General features: G+C 45.8%; 1 protein-coding gene across 6 annotated transcripts in view; it reads left to right on the top strand.

Moving 5' to 3' along the window:
• usp19 (ubiquitin specific peptidase 19) overlaps window positions 1-23,791 on the top strand; it is a 130,256-nt gene extending 106,465 nt beyond the window's left edge. For 4 of the 6 annotated variants that reach the window (XM_067998339.1, XM_067998338.1, XM_067998336.1 and 1 more), the window contains 3 exons: window positions 983-1,146; window positions 3,937-4,115; window positions 16,846-17,460. In XM_067998339.1, coding sequence (XP_067854440.1) covers window positions 983-1,146; window positions 3,937-4,115; window positions 16,846-17,079 — 577 coding nt within the window. In that variant the 3' untranslated portion in view covers window positions 17,080-17,460. Of the gene's footprint in view, window positions 1-982; window positions 1,147-3,936; window positions 4,116-16,845; window positions 17,461-18,641 lie in introns of those variants that run through there. The other 2 variants (XM_067998341.1, XM_067998340.1) reach the window with 1 other exon arrangement.
• The last annotated feature ends 1,598 nt before the right edge of the window (window positions 23,792-25,389 follow it).

Here is a 25,389-nt window from a genome sequence, read left to right as displayed (position 1 = left end):
CAGTATAATGTGGATAAATGTGAAGTTATCCACTTCGGAAGGAAAAACAGAAAGGCAGAGTATTATTTAAATGGTGATAGATTGGGAAATGTTGATGTACAAAGGGACCTGGGTGTCCTTATACACCAGTCACTGAAAGCAAACATGCAGGTGCAGCAAGCAGTTAGGAAGGCAAATGGTATGTTGGCCTTCATTGCAAGAGGATTTGAGTATAGGAGCAAGGATGTCTTACTGCAGTTATACAGGGCCTTGGTGAGACCGTACCTGGAGTATTGTGTGCAGTTTTGGTCTCCTTACCTAAGAAAGGATATACTTGCCAGTGAAGGTTCACCAGACTGATTCCTGGGATGGCAGGACTGTCATATGAGGAGAGATTGGGTCGAGTCGACCTGTATTCACTCAAGTTTAGAAGAATGAGAGGGGATCTCATTGAAACATACAAAATTCTTACAGGGCTCGACAGGGTAGATGCAAGGAGGATGTTTCCCCTGGCTGGGGAGTCTAGAATCAGAGGTCACAGTCTCAGAATAAAGAGTAGTCCATTTAGGACTAAGATGAGGAGAAATTTCTTCATCAGGGGGTGGTGAATCTTTGGAATTCTTTACTCCAGAGGGTCGTGGAGGCTCAGTCATTGAGCACATTCAAAACAGAGATCGATAGATTTCTAGATATTAAAGGCATCAAGGGATATATGGGGATGGTGCAGGAAAATGGCGTTGGGGTGGAAGATCAGCCATGATTTTGTTGAATGGCGGAGCAGGCTCGAGGGGCCGGATGGCCTACTCCTACTCCTGCTCCTGTTTCTTATGTTCTTACTCTGTATCTAACTCATGCTGAACCTGCCCTGGCAATGTTTGATGGGAAATCTCCAGTCCCAACATTTACAGGAAAATCAGTGTGCCAGGATTACTTGGACATGAGAATTTTTTGTTAAATATTTGTCTTAATCACTTGGTTTCATTTATTTCTTTTCCCTTAAAAGAAATCTGGACCTGAGCAAGTTCTGCATTGGTCAGAAGGATGACCGACAGCCCCCTGTCTATGATTTGTATGCAGTTATCAATCACTATGGTGGGATGATTGGGGGACACTACACTGCCTATGCACGCCTGCCCAATGAGAAGAACAGCCAGCGCAGTGATGTGGGTGAGTACATGCTCGACATTATGCTCGAGCCACAAGCTGCTTTTACATTTCTTCCTGTCCAGGTCCCGTGACATTCCCAGACTGAATGGGAGCACAGGAATTGGCTGTCGTGATTATCCCCGTCTCTCGAAGGAGAATCACTACCCAAGGGTTAAGATACAGATCATCCATGAACTAATTGAATGGCGGAACAGGCTCAAGGGGCTGAATGGCCTCCTCCTGTTCCTGTGTAACTGTTAAGAAGCTGAGTTCTATTCCTGGGCCCCACCACATTTTACCATTGAACTGTCTGCTTAATTTCCTAACTGCTGGCCTATGGCGTTCGTTAGTGTAGTGGTTGTTGCTGGGCTAGTAATCCAGAGGCCTGGGCTAGTAATCCAGAGGCCTGGGCTAGTAATCCAGAGGCCTGGGCTAGTAATCCAGAGGCCTGGGCTAGTAATCCAGAGGCCTGGGCTAGTAATCCAGAGGCCTGGGCTAGTAATCCAGAGGCCTGGGCTAGTAATCCAGAGGCCTGGGCTAGTAATCCAGAGGCCTGGGCTAGTAATCCAGAGGCCTGGGCTAGTAATCCAGAGGCCTGGGCTAGTAATCCAGAGGCCTGGGCTAGTAATCCAGAGGCCTGGGCTAGTAATCCAGAGGCCTGGGCTAGTAATCCAGAGGCCTGGGCTAGTAATCCAGAGGCCTGGGCTAGTAATCCAGAGAATTTGAGTTCAAATCCCACCCAGCAGTTTGAGAATTTGAATTCAGTTTAAAAATTCTGGAAATAAAATGCTGGTGTCAATAAAAGTGACCACGAAGCTATCGGATTGTTGTAAAAATCCACTAATGGATTCACTAATGCCCTTTAGAGACGGAAAGCTGCTGTCTGGGCCTATATGTGACTCTAATCCCACACCAACATGATTGACTCTTAACTGCCCTCTCGCAAGTCACACAGTTGCATCAAACCATTACCAGAGGTTCAAGAAGGCGGCTCACCCATCTAGACCCCCATCTCAGGGCAACTCGGATGGACAATAAATGCTGACCTTGCCAGCAACACCCACATCCCCTGAATGATTTTTTTTTAAAATGGGTTTAGTAGAGACTTGAAGGGGAGACCCATTTGGTTTAATGTAAAATGTCTCAAAGCTAAATGGCCTCATCACAAGCTTAAATTTGACTCTTTTCGATTGCTGTTACCCTCCTGCATCCTCTGGGGACTAACTGTGGATATGTCTAGATCCCTGGATAATGGAATATTTATAAAGGGATTCTATATTTGGCTTTTTGAGACTTTAAAGAAAGGGCAGCTTCCTCGATGGCTCAGTAGGTAAGGGCACTGTGAGGTAATGGGCCATACACTCTGCAGGTTTCCAGTTTCAATCCCTTGCCTGTGCTGAGTTAACAGGTCTCAGCCCGAGCACCAGTTGAGATGCTACAATTGTCCTTGCTGGGCCAGGGAGGGGAATACGAGCTTTAGGAACAGGAGGAGGCCATTCAGCCCCTCGAGCATGCTCCGCCATTCTATCATATCGTGGCTGATCTCTACGTCAGCTCCATTTTTCCGTCTTTGCTCCATATCCCTCGATACCCTTACCCAACAAAAATCAGTCTTGAATGCGCCAATTGTACCCCAGCATCCACAGCTTTTTGGAGAGAGTTCCAAATTTCGACTGTCCTTTGTATGAAAATGAGTTTCCTGATTTCAGTCTCCTGGCTCTAATTTTAAGATTATGCCCCCTTGTTCTTGATTTCCCCCATCAGAGGAAATAGTTTCTCTCTATCTACCCTATTGAATCCTTTCAACATTTTAAACATCTCGATCAGATCACCCCTCGGTGTTCTAAACTCAAGGGAATACAAGGTAAGTGTATAACCTGTCCTCGTAATTTAACCCTCTAAATCCCAGTATCATTCTGGTGAATCTGCGGTGCCCAGAATTGAACGCAGTACTCCTGATGGGGTCTGACCGAGGCTGTATACAGCTGAAGCATAACTTCCTCCCCTTTGTAATCCAGCCCCCTTGAGATAAAGGCCAATATTCCATTAGCCTTTTTTGATTGCTTTTTGCACCTGTCCACCAGCTTTTAATGCTTTGTGTACTTGGACTCCCAAATCTCTTTGCTGTTCCACAATTCATAGTTTCTCATCATTTAGAATAAAATGCGCCCGAGTTCCCACTCTTGATTGCTGCTGTGTGTGCGCAGGTGTTGGGAGTGGAAGGATCAGTGATGGGCCCCCACCTCCCACGGTTTGCTGACACTCACTAGGCTAGCACATGAAAAGTGGTAAAATGGACATAGTCGTGAGGGATTCTGGTCCGTGGAACTTTACCCCAGCAAGGGTCAGGGGTCAAGAGAAAATTGGAAATTTAAAAAAAAGCAGGTGTAAGTCACAAATGTTGGAAACGTAAATTTTTTATTTTCTTGTTTTCCTCATACAATTAGTAGCCCCAGGGTAAGAATTCCTCTTGTTTCTGTGTGTAAATGAGATTGGTGAAGATTTCCTCACTTGACTATTTCCAGCGAAATGGAAGCTTCGTTTGAAATGGTCGCGTTTGGGCTTTTCCCAAAAATATTGAACCGTGAACATTTTCATAGTCGCATTTCCAGTGTTGCAACACGTGAGGGCCAGAAGGACTCTTAACCCCACCGCCCCCACCCACCGTGTGCTCTGCGCGTCCCTCAGTTCACTTTCTGTCTTTAAGTACTGGTTGTCTTCACTGTGCCCCCGTGGAACAGGAGAAGCTGTGGGAACCGCCTCCAGTCTGTAAAATAAATTTGCGCGTCTCCTCCCGCTTTCTCCTCCCAGGTTGGCGCCTCTTTGACGACAGCACAGTCACGACGGTCGAGGAAAGCCACGTGGTTGCGCGACATGCTTACGTGCTGTTCTACCGCCGCCGCAATTCCCCGGTGGTGAGACCTTCGCGAACAAGAGCTGCTAACCGCGGAGCCGAGTGCACGACGGAAGCAGACGGAACAGCCTCGCAGGTTTGTAGAAAGAGGGGGGAGATTTCCGTCCCGTAGCTCGTTAATCTTTTGCAATAGAGAATGATTTTCTAGTTTTTGTAATAGTATCTTGAGACTGCTATAAAACTTACCAAACCCTTCTGCAATCACTTTGTTCCCTCCCTACATATTCAGGAACGTGCAAATATCCGATTGCCATTTGCAGTTGACTTGCCAGTTAATGGTACATTCTGCACAGGCTGAACGATTATTCTTGCTAAGCACATTGCGTAATAAACTTTTTTTCTTGAGTTGGTTAAGGTGTTTGCGGTGACATATATAGAATCTAATGAAATATGTTGTACCGTCCTCACACCCTTGTTCAAGGTGACCTGCCCTGCTTCTGAAATTGCCAGGTTGGCTAGTTTTGTGACAGTATCACTGAAGCAGTTTGAAATGTAATGGTCTCCCTAAGGAACATTTACTGCGTTTCCTGCTGATTGCATTCTATCTGAGAGTGCCTTATCCTGAATAAATTTTCCCTTGTCCTCGTGGGAGATGGATTAGCCTCACAGGAAGACATGTCGATTTATGACAGTAATACACAATGGTGGATTTAACAGCCTTGCTGCTTGAATCGTACCCAGCAGGCAATTCCATCATGTGAAGCATCATTGCTACCCCGATCCTCTGACTTAATTCAGTGTCCTTCTGTGCACACTTTCCAGCAGGGATCACTGGATAGTAATCTGGAACTCTTGTTCCTAGCCCAGGGACAGGCAGGCCAAGTATAATAGCTCCTACTGCCCTGACCGACATCAGCTAACCCAGCACAGCCGGGGAGACTTGATCTCTCCCACCTGTATTTGCCACGTGCTAGAGTCTGTTGGACTTAGTGCTGTGGCTATCATCATCTGATGGACGTGACACTGAACCATTACATTTCTCATGACAAGGAAAGGATTGAGCAGCTCGAGTTGTATTCTCTTGAACTGAGAAGACTGATGGGGAATTTGATAGGTGTTCAAAGGAATGGGCAATGTAAACAGATTATTTCCATTGATAGTTAAATGGAAGACACGAGGTCATGATCTCAAGATGAACATTGGGTAGAGATTAGAAGATATTTTTTTACACACACACACACACACACACACACACACACACACACACACTTTTACAAGCTGTTCCAGTACAGCTACAACACTGGCATCTACCCAACAAAGTGGAAAATTGCCCAGGTATGTCCTGTTCAAAAAAAAAAGGACAAATCCAATCCGGCCAATTACCGCCCCATCAGTCTACTCTCAATCATCAACAAAGTGATGGAAGGTGTCGTCGACAGTGCTATCAAGCGGCACTTACTCACCAATAACCTGCTCACCGATGCTCAGTTTCGGTTCTGCCAGGACTACTAGGCTCCAGACCTCATTACAGCCTTGATCCAAACATGGACAAAAGAGCTGAATTCCAGAGGTGAGAGTGACTGCCCTTGACATCAAGGCAGCATTTGACCGAGTATGGCATCAAGGAGCCCTAGTAAAATTGATGTCAATGGGAATTGGGGAAACTCTTCAGTGTCTGGTGGGGAGTGAACCTGGGAGGAGCACCAGAACGGCGCCACATTTAAAAGCGGTGAGGCGGCGGAGGGGCCGACACTGAGACCCTACACTGAGACCAGTGGCGGAGAGGCCTACACTGAGACCCTCACTGAGACCAGCGGCGGAGGGGCCTACACTGAGACCAGCGGCGGAGGGGCCTACACTGAGACCCTCACTGAGACCAGCGGCGGAGAGGCCTACACTGAGACCCTCACTGAGACCAGCGGCGGAGAGGCCTACACTGAGACCCTCACTGAGACCAGCGGCGGAGGGGCCGACACTGAGACCCTCACTGAGACCAGCGGCGGAGTTCCAGAGGTGACGTCACCAGTGAAAAAGTGACGCGGCGCAGGGGAGGCAGCTGATTGGTAAGTAGGTTCAGGTGAGTATTTCTACAATTCGACAGTGCAGTAACTAAAGTAAAAAGAAAGGGAAGGTCTGCAGGCTTTATAGCAAGTAGCGTTTTTTAGTGAATCAAGGTCCCTAGTGCAGTTAACATTCTCCAAATTAAGAGTAATTTAAAGGAGTAAACTCCTTTAAGGGAGTAACTAACGAGCTTAATCTAAGGCAAGTCATGGCAGCAGAGCTCGCACCCGTGAAATGCTCCTCCTGCACTATGTGGGAAGTCATGGACACTACCGGTGTCCCTGGCGACCATGTGTGCAGGAAGTGTGTGAAGCTGCAGCTACTGGCTAACCGCATTTCGGAGCTGGAGCTGCGGGTGGATTCACTGTGGAGCATCCGCGATGCTGAGATTATCGTGGATAGCACGTTCAGTGGGGTGGTCACACCGTAGGTAAAGATTACGCAGGCAGAAAGGAAATGGAGTCCCCTGGGGCCATCTCCCTCTCAAACAGATATACCGCTTTGGATATTGTTGGGAGAGATGGCTCATCAAGGGAATGCAGCAAGAGCCAAGACTGTGGCACCATGAGTGACTCAGCTGCACAGGAGGGGAGGAAGAAGAATGGGAGAGCAATAGTGATAGGGGATTCCATCATAAGGGGAACAGATAGGCTTTTCTGCGGCCGCAGACGTGACTCCAGGATGATATGTTGCCTCCCTGCTGCTAGGATCGAGGATGTCACGGAGCGGCTGCAGGACATTGTGAAGGGGGAGGGTGAACAGCCAGAGGTTGTGGTCCATATCGGTACCAACGACATTGGTTACAAAAAAAAGGGATGAGGTCCTGCAAGCAGAATATAGGGAGTTAGGAAATAAATTAAAAAGCAGGACCTCTGAGATAGTAATCTCAGGATTATTCCCAATGTCACGTGCTAGTGAGAGCAGAAATAGAAGAATAGACCAGATGAATGCGTGGCTTGAGGGATGGGATTAAATTCCTGAGGCATTGGGACCGATTCTGGGAAAGGCGGGACCTGTACAAGCTGGACGGGTTGCACCCAAGCAGAACTGGGACCAATATCCTCGTGGGGGCATTTGTTGTTCTGTTGGGGAGGGTTTAAACTAGTATGGCAGTGGGATGGGAACCAAAGGGCAGGTACAGATAGGACAAATTCAGACCAGGAAACGGGAAATAGAAAAGTAGTTAGTGTTGTAGTTAGCGACTCAGAAAGGCAAAAGAAGCAAAGGTTAAATAGAGTTCAGCACAGGAATTTGACGGGGTTAAAGGGTATATACTTCAATGCAAGGAGTATTACAAACAAAGCAGATGAGCTAAGGGCACAGATATCATTACTATAACGGAAACCTGGCTTAAAGAGGGTGATAATTGGCAGCTCAGTATCCCTGGATATAGAGTTTTCAGGCAGGATAGAGAGGGTGATAAAAAAGGAGGGGGGGGGTAGCATTATTGGTTAAAGATTCAATTCCAGTTGTGAGAAGGGATGATATGCTCAATGGATCATCAATCGAGGCCATATGGGTTGAGCTAAGAAATAAAAAAGGGGCAGTCACACTACTAGGAGTGTACTATAGACCCCCGAATAGTGAAAGGGAGATAGAAGGACAAATATGTAGGCAAATTTCTGAGTGCAAAAATAAGAGGGCAATAATAGTCGGGGACTTCAACTACCCTAACATCAACTGGGATTGAAACAGTGTGAGGGGCACAGAGGGCGCAAAATTCTTGATCGTGTCCAGGAGAACTTTTTTAGCCAGTACGTGACAAGCCCAACAAGAGGGGATGCAATTCTAGATTTAGTCCTGGGAAATGAAGATGGGCAAGTGGGTGAAGTGACAGTGGGTGACCATATTGGGGATAGTGACCACAATTCAGTTAGTTTTAGCATTATTATGAAAAAAGACAGAGTTAAATCAGGAATAAATGTTTTAAATTGGGGGAAGGCAAATTTTACAGAACTAAGAGGTGATTTGGCAGAAGTGAACTGGACACAACTACTTGAGGAGAAATCAGTGGCAAGCCAGTGGGAGGCACTAAAAAGTGAAATTCTACGGGTACAATGCAGACATGACCCCCTCAAAGAAAAAGGGTAGCACTGCCAAATTTATAGCCCCCTGGTTGTCTAGAAGTACACGGGGCAAGATAAAGCAGAAAAAGAAAGCTTGTGACAGTCACAGAAAACTAAATATTGCAGAAAGCCTAGAGGAGTATAGAAAGTACAGGGATGACGTAAAAAAGGAAATAAGGAAAGCAAAGAGAGGGCAAGAAAAAATATTAGCTAGTAAGATTAAAGAAAACACAAAGATGTTTTATCAGTACATTAAGAACAAGAGGATAGCTAAGGAAAAGGTGGGACCTATCAGGGATGATGAGGGTAACTTGTGTGTAGAAGCAGAGGATGTGGGTAAGGTTTTAAATGAATATTTTGTCTCCGTATTCACAAAGGAAAGGGATGATCCAGACGTAGTAGTTAAAGAGGAGAGGTGTGAAATATTGGATAAGGTAAACATAATGAGAGAGGAAGTACTAGAGGGACTGGAATCCTTGAAAGTTGATAAGTCACCAGGGCCGGATGGATTGTTTCCTCGGCTATTGAAGGAAGCCAGGGAGGAAATAGCAGATGCTCTGAGGATCATTTTCCAATCCTCACTAGATACAGGGGAGGTACCGGAGGACTGGAAGACTGCAAACGTAGTACCATTGTTTAAAAAGGGTATGAGGGAAAGGCTGAATAATTATAGGCCAGTCAGTCTTACCTCGGTGGTGGGCAAACTATATTAGAATCAAAACTGAGAGATAGGATAAACTGTCACTTGGAAAGGCATGGTTTAATCAGGGATAGTCAGCATGGATTTGTTCAGGGAAGGTCATGCCTTACAAATCTGATTAAATTCTTTGAGGAAGTGACGAGGAGGATTGATGAGGGTAGTGCAGTAGATGTTGTCTACATGGATTTTGAGGCATTTGACAAGGTCCCACATGGCAGACTGGTCAGAAAGGTAAAAGCCCATGGGATACAGGGAAATGTGGCAAATTGGATCCAAAATTGGCTCAGTAACAGGCAACAAAGGGTAAAAGTCGATGGATGTCTTTGCGAATGGAAATCTGTTTCCAGTGGTGTGTCACAGGACTCAGTGTTGGGTCCCTTGCTGTTTGTGGTATATATTAATGATTTGGACTTGAATGTAGGGGGCATGATTGGCAAATTTGCAGACAACACAAAAATTGTCCGTGTAGCTGATAGTGAAGAAGATAGCTGTAGACTGCAAGAGGATATCAATGGGTTGGTGGAGTGGGTGGAAAAGTGGCAAATGGAGTTCAACCCGGAGAAGTGTGAGGTAATGCACTTAGGGAGGGCAAACAGTAAAAGGGAATACGCAGTAAACGGGAATATATTGAGAAGGGCAGAGGAAGTGAGAGACCTTGGAGTGCATGTGCACAGGTCCCTGAAGGTGGCAGTACAGGTAGATAAGGTTGTGAAGAAGGCATACGGCATGCTCTCCGTTATTAGCCAAGGTATAGACTACAAAAGCAAGGATGTAATGATGGAACTGTATAAAACTCTGGTAAGGCAACAGCTGGAGTATTGTGCGCAGTTCTGGTCACCACATTACAGGAAGGACGTAATCGCTCTGGAGAGAGTGCAGAGAAGATTTACAAGAATGTTGCCAGGGCTTGAAAATTGCAGCTACGAGGAGAGATTGGATAGGCTGGGGTTGTTTTCCTTGGAGCAGAGGAGGCTGAGGGGAGACTTGATTGAGGTGTACAAAACTATGAGGGGCCCAGATAGAGTAGACAGGAAGTGCCTGTTTCCCCTAGTGGAGAATTCAAGAACTAGTGGACACAGATTTAAGTTAATTGGAAGGATTCGAGGGGACCTGAGGAAAACCTTTTTTACCCAGAGGGTGGTGGGTGTGTGGAATTCGCTGCCCGAATTGGTGGTGGAGGCAGGGACCCTCAACTCTTTTTAAAAAGTACCTGGACCTGCACCTAAAGTGCTGTAAGCTGCAGGGCTACGGACCGGGTGCTGGAAGGTGGGATTAGAATGGGCACCTGGTTGTTCTTCGAGCTGGCGCGGACACGATGGGCCGAATGGCCCCCTTCTGTGCTGTATCTTTTCTTTGGTTCTATACCTAGCACAAAGGAAGATGGTAGTCGTTGTTGGAGGCCAATCATCTCAGCCCCAGGACATCACTGCAGGAGTTCCTCAGGGCAGTGTCCTAGGCCCAACCATCTTCAGCTGCTTCATCAATGACCTTCCGTCCATCATAAGATCAGAAATGGGGATGTTCGCTGATGATTGCACAGTGTTCAGTTCCATTCGTAACCCCTCAGATAATGAAGCAGTCCGTGCCTGCATGCAGGAAGACAACATCCAGGCTTGGGCTGATAAGTGGCAAGTAAGATTCGTGCCAGGTAGTGCCAGGCAATGACCATCTCCAACAAGAGAGAGTCTAACCACCTCCCCTTGAAATTCAACGGCATTACCATCGCCGAATCCCCCACCATCAACATCCTGGAGGTCACCATTGACCAGAAACTAAACTGGACCAGCCATATAAATACTGTGGCTACAAGAGCAGATATTCTGCGGCGATTAACTCACCTCCTGACTCCTCAAAGCCTTTCCACCATCTACAAGGCACAAGTCAGGAGTGTGATGGAATACTCTCCACTTGCCTGGATGAGTGCAGCTCCAACAACACTCAAGAAGCTCGACACCATCCAGGACAAAGCAGCCCACTTGTTTGGCATCCCATCCACCACCGGTGCACTGTGGCTGCAGTGTGTACTATCTACAAGATGCACTGCAGCAGCTCGCCAAGGCTTCTTCAACAGCATTTCCAAAACCCGCGACCTCTACCACCTAAAAGGACAAGGGCAGCAAGCACATGGGAACAACACCACCTGCACGTTCCCCTCCAAGTCACACACCATCCCGACTTGGAAATATATCGCCGTTCCTTCATTGTCGCTGGGTCAAAATCCTGGAACTCCCTTCCTATCAGCACTGTGGGAGAACCTTCACTGCAGCGGTTCAAGAAGGCGGCTCACCACCACCTTCTCAAGGGGCAATTAGGGATGGGCAATAAATGCTGGCCTTGCCAGCGACGCCCACATCCCATGAATGAATTTTTTAAAAAACACACACTTTAATATACACATACACGCTTTTACACACGGATTTACTTTCTCTCTCTCTCTCTCTCTCTCTCTCACACACACACACACACACACACACACACACACACACACACACACACACACACTCTCACTTACAGAAGAGGTGATCGATCGAAATTGATTACAGCATTCAGAAAGGCATTGAATAATTAAAGAATGTAAATTGGAGTAGGAGAAAGCAGGAAAATGGGGCTGTATAAAATCAGCCTCAGTTCAGCCTAGTCAAGAGGGACCGAATGGCCTCTTCCTGTGTATTTTCTGCAGCAGTACCAGAACTAACCTTTCAGTGGATTTTGGGGAATCTGCTGCTCCCCTGTGTTTATAGTTCCCTGTGAGTATGGGGGAGGGGAAACGGGGGAATCCTGGCTGGTCAGTAGAAGTGTGTCCCGTCAGTGCCTGGTGGCTGAGCTTTGGCAGTCAGTGTTTGAGTGCGTGTTTTCTCCCAACCCTTTTGGATTTTGTGGATTCCCAAATTTTAGCCATTCAGGGGAAGTGGATTGGATGTTGGCCTTTGACCTTTGGGATCTGGGGTCAAATCAGACCAGGACCAAAGGGATGAAAGTCTCCCCTGTATGCTGCCTGCAAGGGTTCTTTCTATGTGCCATGAGTATGGGCAGCTCTCCATTGAGTTCCTAGTGGGTTTGAGCCAGCAACATAGAACTGTCCCTAATTTGGCAATTAATTGATGATATGACTTGGAGACACCACTGGATAGCTGGTGTGGGGAATGGAAAAATGCCACAGTGGTGCGGGAGGGGACGCTGCTCTAGGTCTGGGCCTGAGGCTATTTGTTAGGGTAGAGTAGAAGGAGCTTTACTCTGTATCTAGCTGTGCTAAACCTGACCTGGTAATGCTTGATGCCGACACCGGGTGCCTCAAATGGGAAGAGTTCCATTCACTAACACTAATATCCGTCAACTTGGGTACAAATGAAAATTATACATTTCAAGGTTTTTTTTAAAACGAGGCCAAATTTGCATTTCAGCTCAGGAGAGCACATTGCGAATCCATGAAGTGCACAGTGGGTCGTAACACGGATGTTGAGATGATCAAGAAGCTAGAGCTGCTATTGTTGGCCTCTCATAGGAACAGGAGGAGGCCATTCAGCCCCTCGAGCCTCTTCTGCCATTCAATTAGATCGTGGCTGATCTGTATCTTAACTCCATTTACCCGGCTTGGCTCCACATCCCTTAATCCCCTCACCCACCAATAATCGATCAATTTCAGTTTTGAAATTTTCAATTGACCCCCAGCTTCAACAGCTTTTTGGGGGAGAGAGTTCCAGATTCCCACTCCCCTTTGTGTGAGGAAGTGCTTCCTGACATCACCCCTGAACGGCCTAGCTCTAATTTTAAGGTTCTGCCCCCCTTGTTCTGGACTCTCCCACCAGAGGAAATAGTTTCTTTCCATCTACCCTATCAAATCCTTTTAATCATATTAAACACCTCAATCAGATCACCCCTTAATCTTCTATGCTCAAGGGAATACAAGCCTCGTCTCTGCAACCTGTCCTCATAATTTAACCCTTTTAACCCCGGTATCATTTTGGTGAATCTGCACTGCACCCCCTCCCAGGCCAATATATCCTTCCTGAGGTGCGGTGCCCAGAACTGAACGCAGTCTCTCCAGATGGGGTCTGACCAGAGCTTTATACAGCTGTAGCATAACTTTTCCCCCTTTGTATTCTAGCCCCCTTGAGATAAAGACTAACATTTCATTAGCCTTTTAAATTATTTTTTGTACCTGTCCACTAGATTTTAGTGATTTCTGTATTTGGCTCCTCAATCTTTGCTCATCCACATTTCAGAGCTCCTCATCATTTAGAAAATACTCTGATTTATCTTTCTTAGGTTCAAAGTGGATGACCTCACACTTCCCCACATTGAACTCCACCTGCTGCAGTTTTGCCCACTCACTGAATCTGTCAATGTGCCTTTGTAACTTTCTGCTCCCATCCACACAAATTACTGTGCCACCTAACTTAGTATCGTCAGCAAACTTGGATATACAGCTCTCTATTCATTCATCTAAGTCATCGCTCTCTGTGTTAGCCTCCCTGAAACACCCTTACACATTTTTAATCTTTTCCCCAATTTGTTTTTTGGGTGTTTTTTTAAACATCTTGGACAGGAATGTGATGTTTGACATTCAATTAGGTGACAAATGAATACTGTCCCCAATGATGTACATGATCTGGTGTTGGGTTTAATTCACTGGCTAACGTGGGAGAATGCAGCAGCCTCTGTGTGCAACATAACAGCCTGTTAATTGTAAAGTTTATTTAGTGTGGGAGCTGGAATGTGTAAGTAAGCCAGATTAACAAAAGACTGCAAGCCAGTTTTGCTAGGCTAGCACAGTTGATAAAGACAAACATATAAATGTGCTTCTGATCAGAAACTGTAGCAACATTGAACCTTGTATTATAGCAGCTTTGCAGATTCTGAGAAATTGTTTCATTTTCATGATTCCTTCTCTAACTCCTTTGGGTTCAACACTTGTTACTTTGAAGGAATGTCCCAAGATAACGCCCCTGGGCTGACCTTACCCTTGAGTAGTTGCGATTAAAATTTAACTTAAACGTTTTCAAAAGACGCTTGGCTGGCCTCCCAGTTGAGCAGCTATCTTCGTGCTGTTCTGAAGCTCTGTTGGTGAAAGACGACATCTTGCAGTTCCACCTCGACTCCTAGTGACCTTTCCACTCCCACCACCAGTTCTGTGGAAAGCATAGGTTTCCTTTAATTATTTAGAAACGAGTGAAGGGGCCCACGGCCCACGGCCCACCGTGCAGGACACCAGCAGGGTTGACGGACAAGGCATTTCTCCCCACCCCAATAATAACTGGACTTATGGGTTGTAGGGGTTCACGTGCTGCTGTCTTGGGGTAACACGGTGACCTGGAACTGTGGAAAATCCCACTTCGCAAAAGTGTGCCCCATCGATGTCACTGCTTCCCTCTGAATTAGGGACCTGTTCCGATTGAGACTGCCGTGCTCTTAATTAAATAATAAAACACGAGCAGCCTGTGACAGTCTTAATTTGCGGCATTTATCTCCCAACATTGCTCGGCAGCCCGAAACCATTGGGATTTCACTGCTCAGTGCTTTCGATATTAAAGGCCAGTGTGTCCCTCGGTATCCGTTTCGAGTCGGTGCTGCTGGCTGTGGCTGTCCTTCAGGCCTCGTCAGTTTCTAGTCCACGTGCAGTTGAGGAAATGAACGGTATCCTGCTGACCAGTTTACCGAAACCTCTTTAAGGTTATGTCTGCCTCCTTCCTGTGTTTGTCTTTTTAAAAAAAAATTTCACACCTTAATTTAGAATTAACTTTGTGTTGCGTTCTCATGGCGACCTCCATGTTCACAGCGTTGGTAAGAATAAGTGCTCAAAGGTGACCTTTCCTTGCTTCGCCTCGGTCCCTCCACCCCCTCCACCCTTCCATTGGCTAGATACCCAAGTAACCCTCAATCCAACCCTCATTGTAAGTTGTTAGCTGGATCCCCAAGTAAACCTTCCTCAGTTGATGACTGATTTTTTTTTTAAATGTATTCTGAGTTTAAACCCCCCCTCCCAACCCCAGGCATTTTACGGTGCCGCTGCTGGGTAACTGTTTTAAAGCCACGCTGCTGTCTCCAAGTTTTTATGGTTGAAAGGACCCCATTGCAGAGTCTCACTGGGGGGAAAGCACCCTTCAGCTGTGTGAGGCTTGTGTCCTGTATGACCCAGTAGGATTTGTAAACATTTCAAGAAACTCATGCGACTGAAATTGCAGTGCTCCATGGTGGAACAGACTCGTTTAACAGATGACGGGAGATTCCTTGGTTTTAGTGAACTTGTGCAAAGAACACATTTGTGATTTTGCTGCAACCAGCAACACTGGAACCTCTGCCCTTGGTGTTTGTCCCTCAGCTGATCGAGGTGTTGCCTGCTCCACATACGGATATCCATTATCTTTATTGTCATTTATTTTCTATTTCTCTTTTTTTTCCCCGCCCCCCCGCCCCCCCCCCCCCCTTAGCTGGGGTACAGTCCCATGAGTGTTGGTACCGTGCCCAAGGCCGTGAGCGTTGGTTGGCTATTCAACAATAGGAGGGCATCACATCCGATCCCAATCCCGTTCTCACCCGAGATCCACATTCTGACAGAGCACTGTACACTGATCAGGAGCAGGAACCCCACCCCCACCTTTTTAGCCCAGGGACGCTAAGATATCACATCTTACCCTTCTCTATTTACCTCTGAGATTAGCAGGTTTGTCACAGTGAATGGAAAATCTTCCACTGACATGTTAAGGCATTAAACACGTATTTAATATTTTCATGTTGTATATAGTTCATGCTGACTTAATTGCAATGATATTGAGTATATTTTATCCTGTTCTATTTACACAGTTCTGTTTTGCCCTGTTTTGATGCAGTGTCTCGTGGTAACTTCAGATAAGCTAACTTGAGAGTAGTGCTGCTGATTTGAAACCTCCTGGTTTGGTGGGGGGTGCTAAATTGGGCCATTTAAAAGTAAAAGTAAAATTTCACCATCAACCAGCAGTGCTGATACAGTAATTATCACTTTTTTCATTAGACGAGCCTACTCTCAAGTGTGCCTGTCCCAAATTTAGTCCTAGTATTTGATCCTGGTTATATCAATTGCAACTTGGAATGTGCAAAATGTTCTGAGGTGGCAGTTTACATTGAGTAGCTTTCTCAAAACTGTCCCGCTCATTTATTACAGGCCAATTTTAAATCATTATTTCGGGGAAACCTGCTGTTTTCTTTTCCAATTTTTACCCCTTCTCAGCTCTTTCAAAGAGCCGGCACAGGCATGACGGGCCGAATGGCTTCCTTCTGTGCTGTAAAGTTCTATGAAAGACCTGGGGCTATGGCTGGGGTAACCCATCCTCTGACACTGAACCCCATGGCCCCTTCTTCAGTCTGAGCCTAGACGGTGATTGTGGAAGGCATCAGATCTGAGACCAGTCCTGTCCCCTGTCTTTGCCTGGCACTTTCCCGTATTCGCGAGCAGGGATGCTGGTTGATTTTTAAAAATTTTTTGCCTACATAACCGTAACTGCTCTTCAGAGTAATTCATTGTACGTGAAGTGCTTTGGGATTTTTTTTTTGGGATGCCTGATAAAGAGCAATAAGAAGGCAAAATCCTTCCTCCCTGTGGTCAGTTTTAGTGCCTCTAAGCCGCACTGGGCCAGATCTGCTATCTGAGCACAGACTGGGGATGAAACCTGGAGCCTACTGAGCTGCATTGACTCATTATTACATCAGACCATTTGTTTACCCATCTCTGGCATCGGGCGGAGAGAGGAAATCCTAACTTTAATTTTCAAAACTATTTCCCCCCTTCATTTGACACGTTAATTCCTTTGGACAAAGTCTTGCGCGCGCACTGCATGCGCTCACACATTTTATAATATTGTTTCCAATACTTCCTAAAGGGAAAATATTGAACCGCTTGCTTTGTTTGAAGCTCCAGTGTGATTACCCAGAACCTCTTGCACATCTCTCGCTTACTGCACCAAAACGTGCGTCTGTTGTGTTTCTTCGGGAGCTTGAGTTAGAGCAGGCCTGTATTACACTGTGTTCTTTTGAGAGAGGCTGACGGGAGTTTCCACAAATCGCAGGCTTCTCTAATATGGCAGGAGTTGGAGGCAGAAGAGACTGGGGAAGAGGCACCGCGCACACCAGGCAGGCATAATCAGGGACTTAGGCCACTGCAGCCTCGGATCAACGAGGAGCTCTCAGGAACTCAGCTCACAGACTACTCAGACCAAGATTGCATCCGATACTTTGTCCTCAGCACTTTAGCTGCAATACTAGCTCTCTTTGTAAACGTCCTGTACCCACTGATCATTTAGGGCATGCGGATCTCAGCAGTTGAGGACGACACTGCTTGTATACACAGCTGTCGAACAGCTAATCCACAACACTAGTCCTACATTACTTCCCAGTGTCTGTTTTCCCCCTTCCTTATTTTTTTAAATGTATGTGACAGACTTGCCCTGTGAGTACGTGGGGATTTTTTTTTTGTGTACTCCATATTCCGCAGCGTACTGCTGTCTATCTTCCCACAAATTATTTTTTTTGGACAAAACTTTAAAGGAACTATTCCCACACATTGCATGTTCCATCCATGCCCCATTTAATGCGGGAAAGTTAGAGGTAGCAATACCATCTTTACTGCTCGTTAAAACTACTTTTAACTTGTTTAAAACAAAAATAAAAGTTTAATACTGGTAGTCTTGGACCTCCGACTGTTGTTTGGTCTTAATGCCTCTTTAATTATGGATAATTTATTTTAAGAATTCCAGTTATCCCGGATAATAAACCCTTTAAAAGCAATGTAAGTGTTGTTTTTGAAATACACTGGATTTTGGGCAGCAGACTGGTTTGTTTCTCCAGTGGGTGAGCATTCCTCACAGTCCAAATCTCGCCCATGGAGCTGAGCCACCGAGACTGGGTTGCTTATTGTTGGGAGGGAGAGGGGTAGTACAGGTAAAGCTGACCCAGGTGGTCTTCGAGCCACTACTGGCAGCGAATGAGGGAGCAGCATTGCTGGAGAGCCCAGGTGTAGGCCACCTCACCTCTTGGGAAAACCAAGACCAGGGGGAATAATTTTAAAATGAAGGGACTGAAAATTAAAAATGTATGGCTCCCAACAAAAGAATGCATTAATTAAATCATGGCCTTCAAAAGGGAACTGGATAAGTACTTGAAAGAAAAAATTTGCAGAGCTACGGGGAAAGGGCGGGGGAGTGGGTGGGACTAGCTGGATTGCTCTTGCAGAGAGCCGGCACGGACTCGATGGGCCGAATGGCCTCCTTCCATGATAAATGTATACTGGTCCTGCAAACGTGGGGTAAGATAACCCACGTCATCCTATGTTATCCTCGAGGAACTAAAAACTGTTAACTGTATCTTCACAGGATGTTGCAAATCTGAACACTTGATTAGGATTATAAATCAATCGCCAGTTCTTGCCCTGTTGTTTTTTTAAAAAAATTCTAACAAATTGTATCTGCAGTGTTGCTGTGCAAAGGCCGATGAATGTGGGAGTTGTGTTTTGTCACTGATTGATGTATAAAAGTGGAAGATATGCAGGATCCCCACCACCACTGACTGTATATTTTTTTTTAATTTGAAACCTATTGTAATGTTAACTTGTTTAGAATGTGTAAAACCAGAGAGTTTAAAACCCAATTTGCAGTTTTAAGAATACTTGAAGATTCATTTTTTAATCTAATTGATACTTCAATGCACCAGCTTGAGATTTAAATATGATTTGCGACATTCACTGGTGCAAAAAAAAGGGGAAAAAATTAAATAAATTTTTATTGTACTTTTTCAGCCGATTTTTGAGTTGCACAGCATTATTTTTGTACCTTTTTGTCCTAAACCTTGGGATTGATTATATTTGCAGGCTTCTAGCCAGGCAGCGCGGGGGGCCGATCTGGATCCCGAAGGAGCCCCCCAGCTGAGTCCGGACTCGGTGTCTGACTTGTTCACTCGTCCAGCGGATCACTGCGCCCCAGCCTATGGAAACGTGGAGGAAGTAGACTGATGATTGGTGTTACGGTGATCATGGGGACGGTGTATAACTGCATGTCGCAGCAAGAGGCCTGGCACTTTGGACAAAAATATATATATATATACAACCCCTCAATTCATCAAACTAATTTATTTCCCTCCACCCACCCCTCCCCTACCCTCTCGGGTCCTAGAATCGTAGCCGCTAGGAATGAGATGGTTGGGAACGATTTGCCTTGATGCCATTCTGGGGATTAAGGTGCTGCTGAAATGGGTTTTTAAAGGTGATGTGAACAAATGTATTTGAATAATGATTCTGTCCCCCTCGTGCATATTTATGGATGTGCTCACGGTTATGGCATTAACATCCGGGGTCACCCTGTGTGTGGTTGTTGTACCTACCTATATATTTTTTTTTTAAATAGACCTCTCTTCAAATCTGATTTATATTTTTTTTTAAATAGTCCTTAGATTTGTGTAACCTGCTCTCCTGAATCTTTTTTATTAAGAAAAAAACAAAAGAAGAAAACATTTTTTTGTGTGTAAATTTGCAAATCAAGATGGTGGTAAGTATTGGTTAGCTGACCTTTGAAAGGAGTTCTCTGCTGCTCGTCGGGATGGCCGAGTGTCTGCGGCAAGCGCCCGCCTCACTTTCGACATGACGTGGAAATAGCATGCTTGAAGATTGAGCAAACTGGGCTCGTAGGAGTCGCATCTCTAGGCAGTGGAGGATGCAATAGGAGAGGATATATCAATTAAACTTCCTGCAGGATGAGGAGAGAGTTGGGTGGTTTCTTCTGTTAGCCTCTCCGTGCCCTCATAGCTGTTATGTTATCTTTTGCATGAAAGCTTTTTTTTTTAAATCCCCCTTTGGAAGATTGAATTGGTGTCCAAAAGCTGCTTAAAATGTTTCCTGGCCCACCAAGTTTGTTCGGCAACAGGACTCTCTTGTGTTAATGGTGTCAGGACTTGTAGCAAAAGGAACGAACACACGCACACACACACACACATCGGTGCTCTGTCAAGTCTGCAACTGAAGAAAATGGCTTACGATCCTCGCAACAGGCTGGGCTCTTTATCACAAACTGTATCTCCACACACCTTCACACTAACTTCTGCACGTCTTATCGAAGAGTGACTACTTCTCTCAAAAGAGAAATGTTAAATTGGATCATTTAGGGATCCTTTACAGCCCAATTACCAAAAGCACTTTAAGGATTCCTACTGAGTACCTGAAGGTTCATTTTATCTAACTGACTCTTGAATGGATCAAGTTGAGATTTAAACATACTGCGTGCACCTGACCGAAAGACGCCACAACAAAAAGTGTAAACCTTTGAAATTATTTATGCGTAATCTTATTCGCAGCTGAAGGCTAAAAGCAAGGTCTGAAGATTGGGTATAAAATGGAGCAGCTTTTACAACCAAGGGAAAGATAACACGATCAGCTTCGATGGTTGCCCAGCACCTCGTTCCTGCAATAATCGGTTCTGAATTTGTAACCTGTTGCAATTCCGTGCATTTCCAAGATTGGATTTGAGGAGCAGGCGCATCTGATGGCAGTGCAAGACTTTCTGCCCCCTACCTTGTTCAACCATTAGTGTCTCCTGGGGCTATGTGGCAGTGCCCATTAAAACCACACAACCTTGCACATTCCCCAAAACAATGAAAAGCTTCTGAAATGAGGGCTATAGCAACTCAGCATGCAATGGAAGGCTAAACATAATGAGAAATGTCCTGGGGGTAGATCATAGTGAATCACTTGGCCTCACCAGAGGAAGCTTTAGGATTGGAGAGACTAGGGTTCCGTTTATTTTTTGTCGCACCAATGTTGTCCAAATATTTTCTTATCATTTGGCCATGATTTGGTTATCAGAACTACGAGAGAGAGGAGCGATCAGAAAAGCCCGAGAGTCATCTTACATCCATTTAAACAAGATCGTTCACCCACAAGGTAGAATCTTAAGTTATCCTGGCATTCCATAGGGATCATATTTTCTAAAGCACCAAATAGGCTCATAAGGAGGACCCACAATTAAGTTGACTGCTGTGTTCAGCCACAGAATTGCAGTCAACTACTAGTACTGGTCCAGTGAGAACAGCCACAGCCTCAAAAGTGAAGATTATATAATACAAGTTTTACTCCGCTTTCCTCTCCGCTATTAAGCCGGCAGCTTTTCGCTATCTCGAGTGTGATCAATGGATACAGGACTGAAACCAAACTCCCAATGCAGAGCAAATCGCAGCTAGAGAATTGATTTTTACTGTGTAAAAGGTGAGTCCTTTGACCACCGTGTATTCTGTACTTTGGGTCTACGACCTGAGTAGACGGTGGGTGCCCCTGCTATATATTGGATCCAAATCTGTAGGAGTTGAAAACTTATTCATGAAAACTGGAAGATAGCTGTGTACCTGGTCAGTAGCCCGGTGCTGCTGTATGATGTACAATTAGGATTTCAGTATTGGCTTCTCCACCACTACAGTTCCAAATTTATCCAACATGTTGCTAAGCAGGAACGTCCCAGGTTACATCTCCACAATCTGTGCAGGGTTAGTTGGTTTCAGCTGCGACGCACTAAGGGAGCTTCAGTTGTTCCTGAGGGGACCCTGAGCCAAGGGAGCGGAAAACAGGGTGATTCTTGATGGAGTGGGCGTATCAGGTGAGGACAAGATGGGGCGGTTGACCTGGACTCTAGGGTGAATTTGGGCTCCTTGCCGAAAGGCAAGAAATGCCTATGGAACCGTACCCTGGTAACGAGGTAATGGATGGACGGGAGGAGAAAATACTCTACCCCTTCCCCCTCCCCACCTTTCCATTATAATACTCTCCACTCAAAACAAATTCGGTGACGGTCACGTCTCCCTGTAGCTGAGGAACCTGGAGAGATTTCTGCTGTAAGAATGACATTCGGTGCCAGTAAGATCTGTTGCAGGCTGCAGGTCCAGGTGTGTTTCATTTGTTCTGATGCTTAGGATATCTCAAAGCATTCAACGTAGCAGATCAGCTAAGAAAGTGTGTTACCCTCTGGCTAGCAACTTGGACAGTCCCTTGTAGTCTAGCCCATAACTTCCATTAGGTGATAACGTAATCATCTTCATCCACACCACCAGTCCAACTCCGAGTGACTTTGTCTGGGGTAGCAGGTCATGATGATGCCAATTTCAAATGATGTGGTTGACTCCTCTCTCCTGCCCCTAGCACTCTTTCTCTACCCCCCCCCCCCGGCCCCCGCACAAAATGCTGTAAATTTGTCTTTCACAACACACAGGCCTCCGTTTGACGAGCTCACACAAAGATAAGTTGTCACACTTTTACACTGTTCTCACAGTCCTGTATTAGTGTCGCAGAACAATCTTTCAGTCGCTCAATGTGTGGCCCCAGCATATTCTTGGCTGGAGAGAAAGACTCATCTAATGCCTCATTGCTCAGTTGGAAGATACACTGTTCACATCACCTTTAAGCGTATGTGTGTGTATGTATGTGTGTGTGTGTGTTAGTTTTTTGAATCACAGGCTGATTCTACATTTTTCACTCCTGGTGATATTCTACATTTTTCTTTCTCCTTTCTAATATAATTTGGTTCAAAGACCCTTTTCCTTGTTTTATTGAGCTGTTTTCCTATTGCATTGTAGAAATGTATTTGCCATAATATACTACATACCAAGCTCCAGTGGGCTAGCTCCTGTCTCATTTGGGCTCAGTTGCTGCATGTATTCTGCCCTGGTGCCCGGATCCATTCTAAGTCAGTTTGACTTGACTTCCTTCCCCCAGTGGGTGGGTGAGTTTATCCATTGGGTAGCTGAGGTCCCTGGTTCGATCCCCGTTCCGTGCTGATCTAAGCTGGGTGCTAAAACTGGCACTCCCCCAACCCCATTCTCAGGATGTGGGCTTCGCTGCAAGGCCGGCATTTATTGCCCATCCTGAGTTGCCTCTTGAGGTGGTGGCGGTGGTGAGCCGCCTTCTTGAACTGCTGCAGCCCGTGTGGTGAAGCTGCTCCCACAGTGCTGTTAGGGAGGGAGTTCCAGGATTTTGACTCAGCCTCTGTTCCCCTGAGGGGAAAATTGTTCCAGGTTCTTAATATCCAGTGAACCAGTGCATGCGTGTGAATGTTGGGTCAGGACAGAATGGGGTTCGGCTGTAGTAGTACCTCCACCCCCTACTAATCGCTCTTGGAGTCTTTGAAAGCCTTCCTTTGGGAGAGGCGAGATGATGAGTGGGGTGGGAGAGTGGATTTGTGTAAGTAGCGTTTAAAATATTCTCAACACTGAAACCCAATTCATTGTCTGTGTCTGGAGTAAGAGAAAGTGACTGAGTGAAATGCTTTTTTTAATTTTTGAAAAATGCGAGTTTATTTTATGGTGTTGGCTTAAAAAAAAATTCTGTGATCTGAAAGTTACAATGCACATCCTAAAACTCTAGTCATTGATGGGTTTAGATTCTTCTCTCTGAAGGCAGGTGATGGGAATGGTATCAGCTACAGAATGGTCAGACACTGACACTGTTTTCCTAAAGTGCACTTGGGCTATTGAGAAAATAGTCTAACTGTAAATGTTCTATTTGAGTTCTTTGAACAGGAAGATTAGCAACTTTCTGTGGGCATTTTTGATAATCTTAGAAAGATATAATAAGCTTTAGTGCGCGTCTTTTTTGTACATTCTCTCCTCGCTGTATCTCTCCCTCCCCCCTCCCCTGGTTTCACTTCATCTCTTTCCCCCCACCCCCACCCCGTCCCCCCACTTGCTCTCTTCTCTCTCTATCAATCTCTTCTCTTCCCCCCCACTCTTTTTCAATCTCTTACCCAACCCCCTTTGTGCTCACTCTCCCCCCCTCGTGCTTGTTTCTCATCTCTCCTTCACTTTCTTTAGCCCCCTCGCGTGTTCTCTCTCTCTCCCCTCTCCTCCCCCCCGCGGACCCACTTTATTGTGTTCTTTCCCCTTCCCTATCACTGTCTCAAAACAAATTTGTTGTGAAAATGAATTGTTTGCACTTCAGTTTGTTAATTTCACCTTAATTAAAAACAAGGCCGTTTTGCTTTTGTCTCATTGGCTGCTGTGCTGGATTTTGTTGGTTTTATTCCACATTTTGCGCTTCTGCAGGGACGCTGCGCTGTGTTGCACAGGGCTCCGCGCTGAATTACACGGGACTCTGCCGTTGAGAGCTGGTGACTTATCATTCTGATCTCATTTTCACCGTCAGTGAAACTACTTCTGCAAAATTGCAATACTCGGGCATCAAATCACGGTGAACGCGGTAAGTGTAGAAATTTGCGGGAATTCATGCTGCGCCGATCGCTTTCGGTATCCCCTGGAATTAAAGGTGTCAGACCCTCGTGAACAGATTCCCGGCTGTTGAAATCCTAGAATGTTACAGCACAGAAACAGGCCATTCGGCCCATCGTGCCTACCCCAGTGTTTCTCCACATCAGTCCCGGCCTAGAGATTCAGGCATGTCCATTTTTTTTGGGCGCACGGGAGGTGCAAGCTGTGATCACCGCGCCTGGATGGTGAGCCCCCAATATTGATCCTCGGGGCCTCAGTCTGATGGAGCCGGTGCGAAGAGAAGACCCAAGATCCAGGCTGCTGCTGGCATTGGAATGGTCCTCAGGTAAGGGAAGGGAGGGGAGGATTGGAGGGAGGGGTGGTGGGGATATAGGAGGCTGGGGGTCAGGAGAGGGAGGAGGATCAGGAGGGCGGGGGGAGGAGGAGGATTGGGGGGTCGGAAGAGGGGGAAGGATGAATGGGGACCGGGAGAGGAGGACCGGAGGTTGGGCGAGGAGGGGGATTTTCTGGGGAAAGTCGGCAGTTTAGGGGTTTTTTTCCCGGGATTTTGGTGCAAAAACTGCCCCGTTTTTTGGCATAAATGGGGTAGTGTCGAGCTGAAAATCAGCCCCAACCTTTCTGACCTCTCTTTTTGTATCTTTCCTATATTCCTTATATCTGACCTTGCTTTTTATCATCTGCTCTGTAAATGCTTAATGCTTCTTTTAGTTCCAAATTTGATCTAATCTATCACGTGGCCTTCGATACATTTCCTTTTTTCGTCATGGAATCTATTTGATTTGTTCCTTTTCCAACTCCTGTTTAAATATTTCCCATCGTTGATTTATAGATTTGGTTGTTTGCCAATTTTTCCTTCCATTTAATCAATCCTTTTGTGTCTCTTCCATTCTACTTTCTCCAGACAGGTATTTTTTTTTTAAATCCCCATCTTTTCTGCTCTTGTCCTGAAGCTAATTATCTTGTTGCTGTTTTCCCAGATTGTTCCCCCACTTTTAGCTTGCCCACGTGCCCTGCTTCATTAACCAGAGTGAGATTGAGTAGTTAGTCCTATCTTGTCAGTGTGCCAACACTGCAAAACGCCTGCTCCTCTCTCACCACACACAATTTCCCTATCAAGGTCCAATTAAACTCTCCTGCCATTTTGTCTCGTTTAATTTGCCTACAGATTTCAATTTTTATTTTCACCATTCAGCAGACTCTGCACACTTAATGAGACAGTTCCCTTGCCATTCCATGAGTCAGTCCAAAGGGATTCTGCTAATAGTGAACGCTACTGCGGTGGTCTGTAGCAGCACCACCTATCAACAGCGAGAACATCTTGAATTTATACAGTGCCTTCAATATTAGAAAACACCCCAAAG

This window comes from Heptranchias perlo, chromosome 17 (genome assembly GCF_035084215.1).
Source record: "Heptranchias perlo isolate sHepPer1 chromosome 17, sHepPer1.hap1, whole genome shotgun sequence".
NCBI classification, from domain to species: Eukaryota; Metazoa; Chordata; class Chondrichthyes; order Hexanchiformes; family Hexanchidae; genus Heptranchias; species Heptranchias perlo.
Note: the sequence above shows the minus strand (reverse complement) of the source record. Positions and strands in the feature narration are given on the sequence as shown.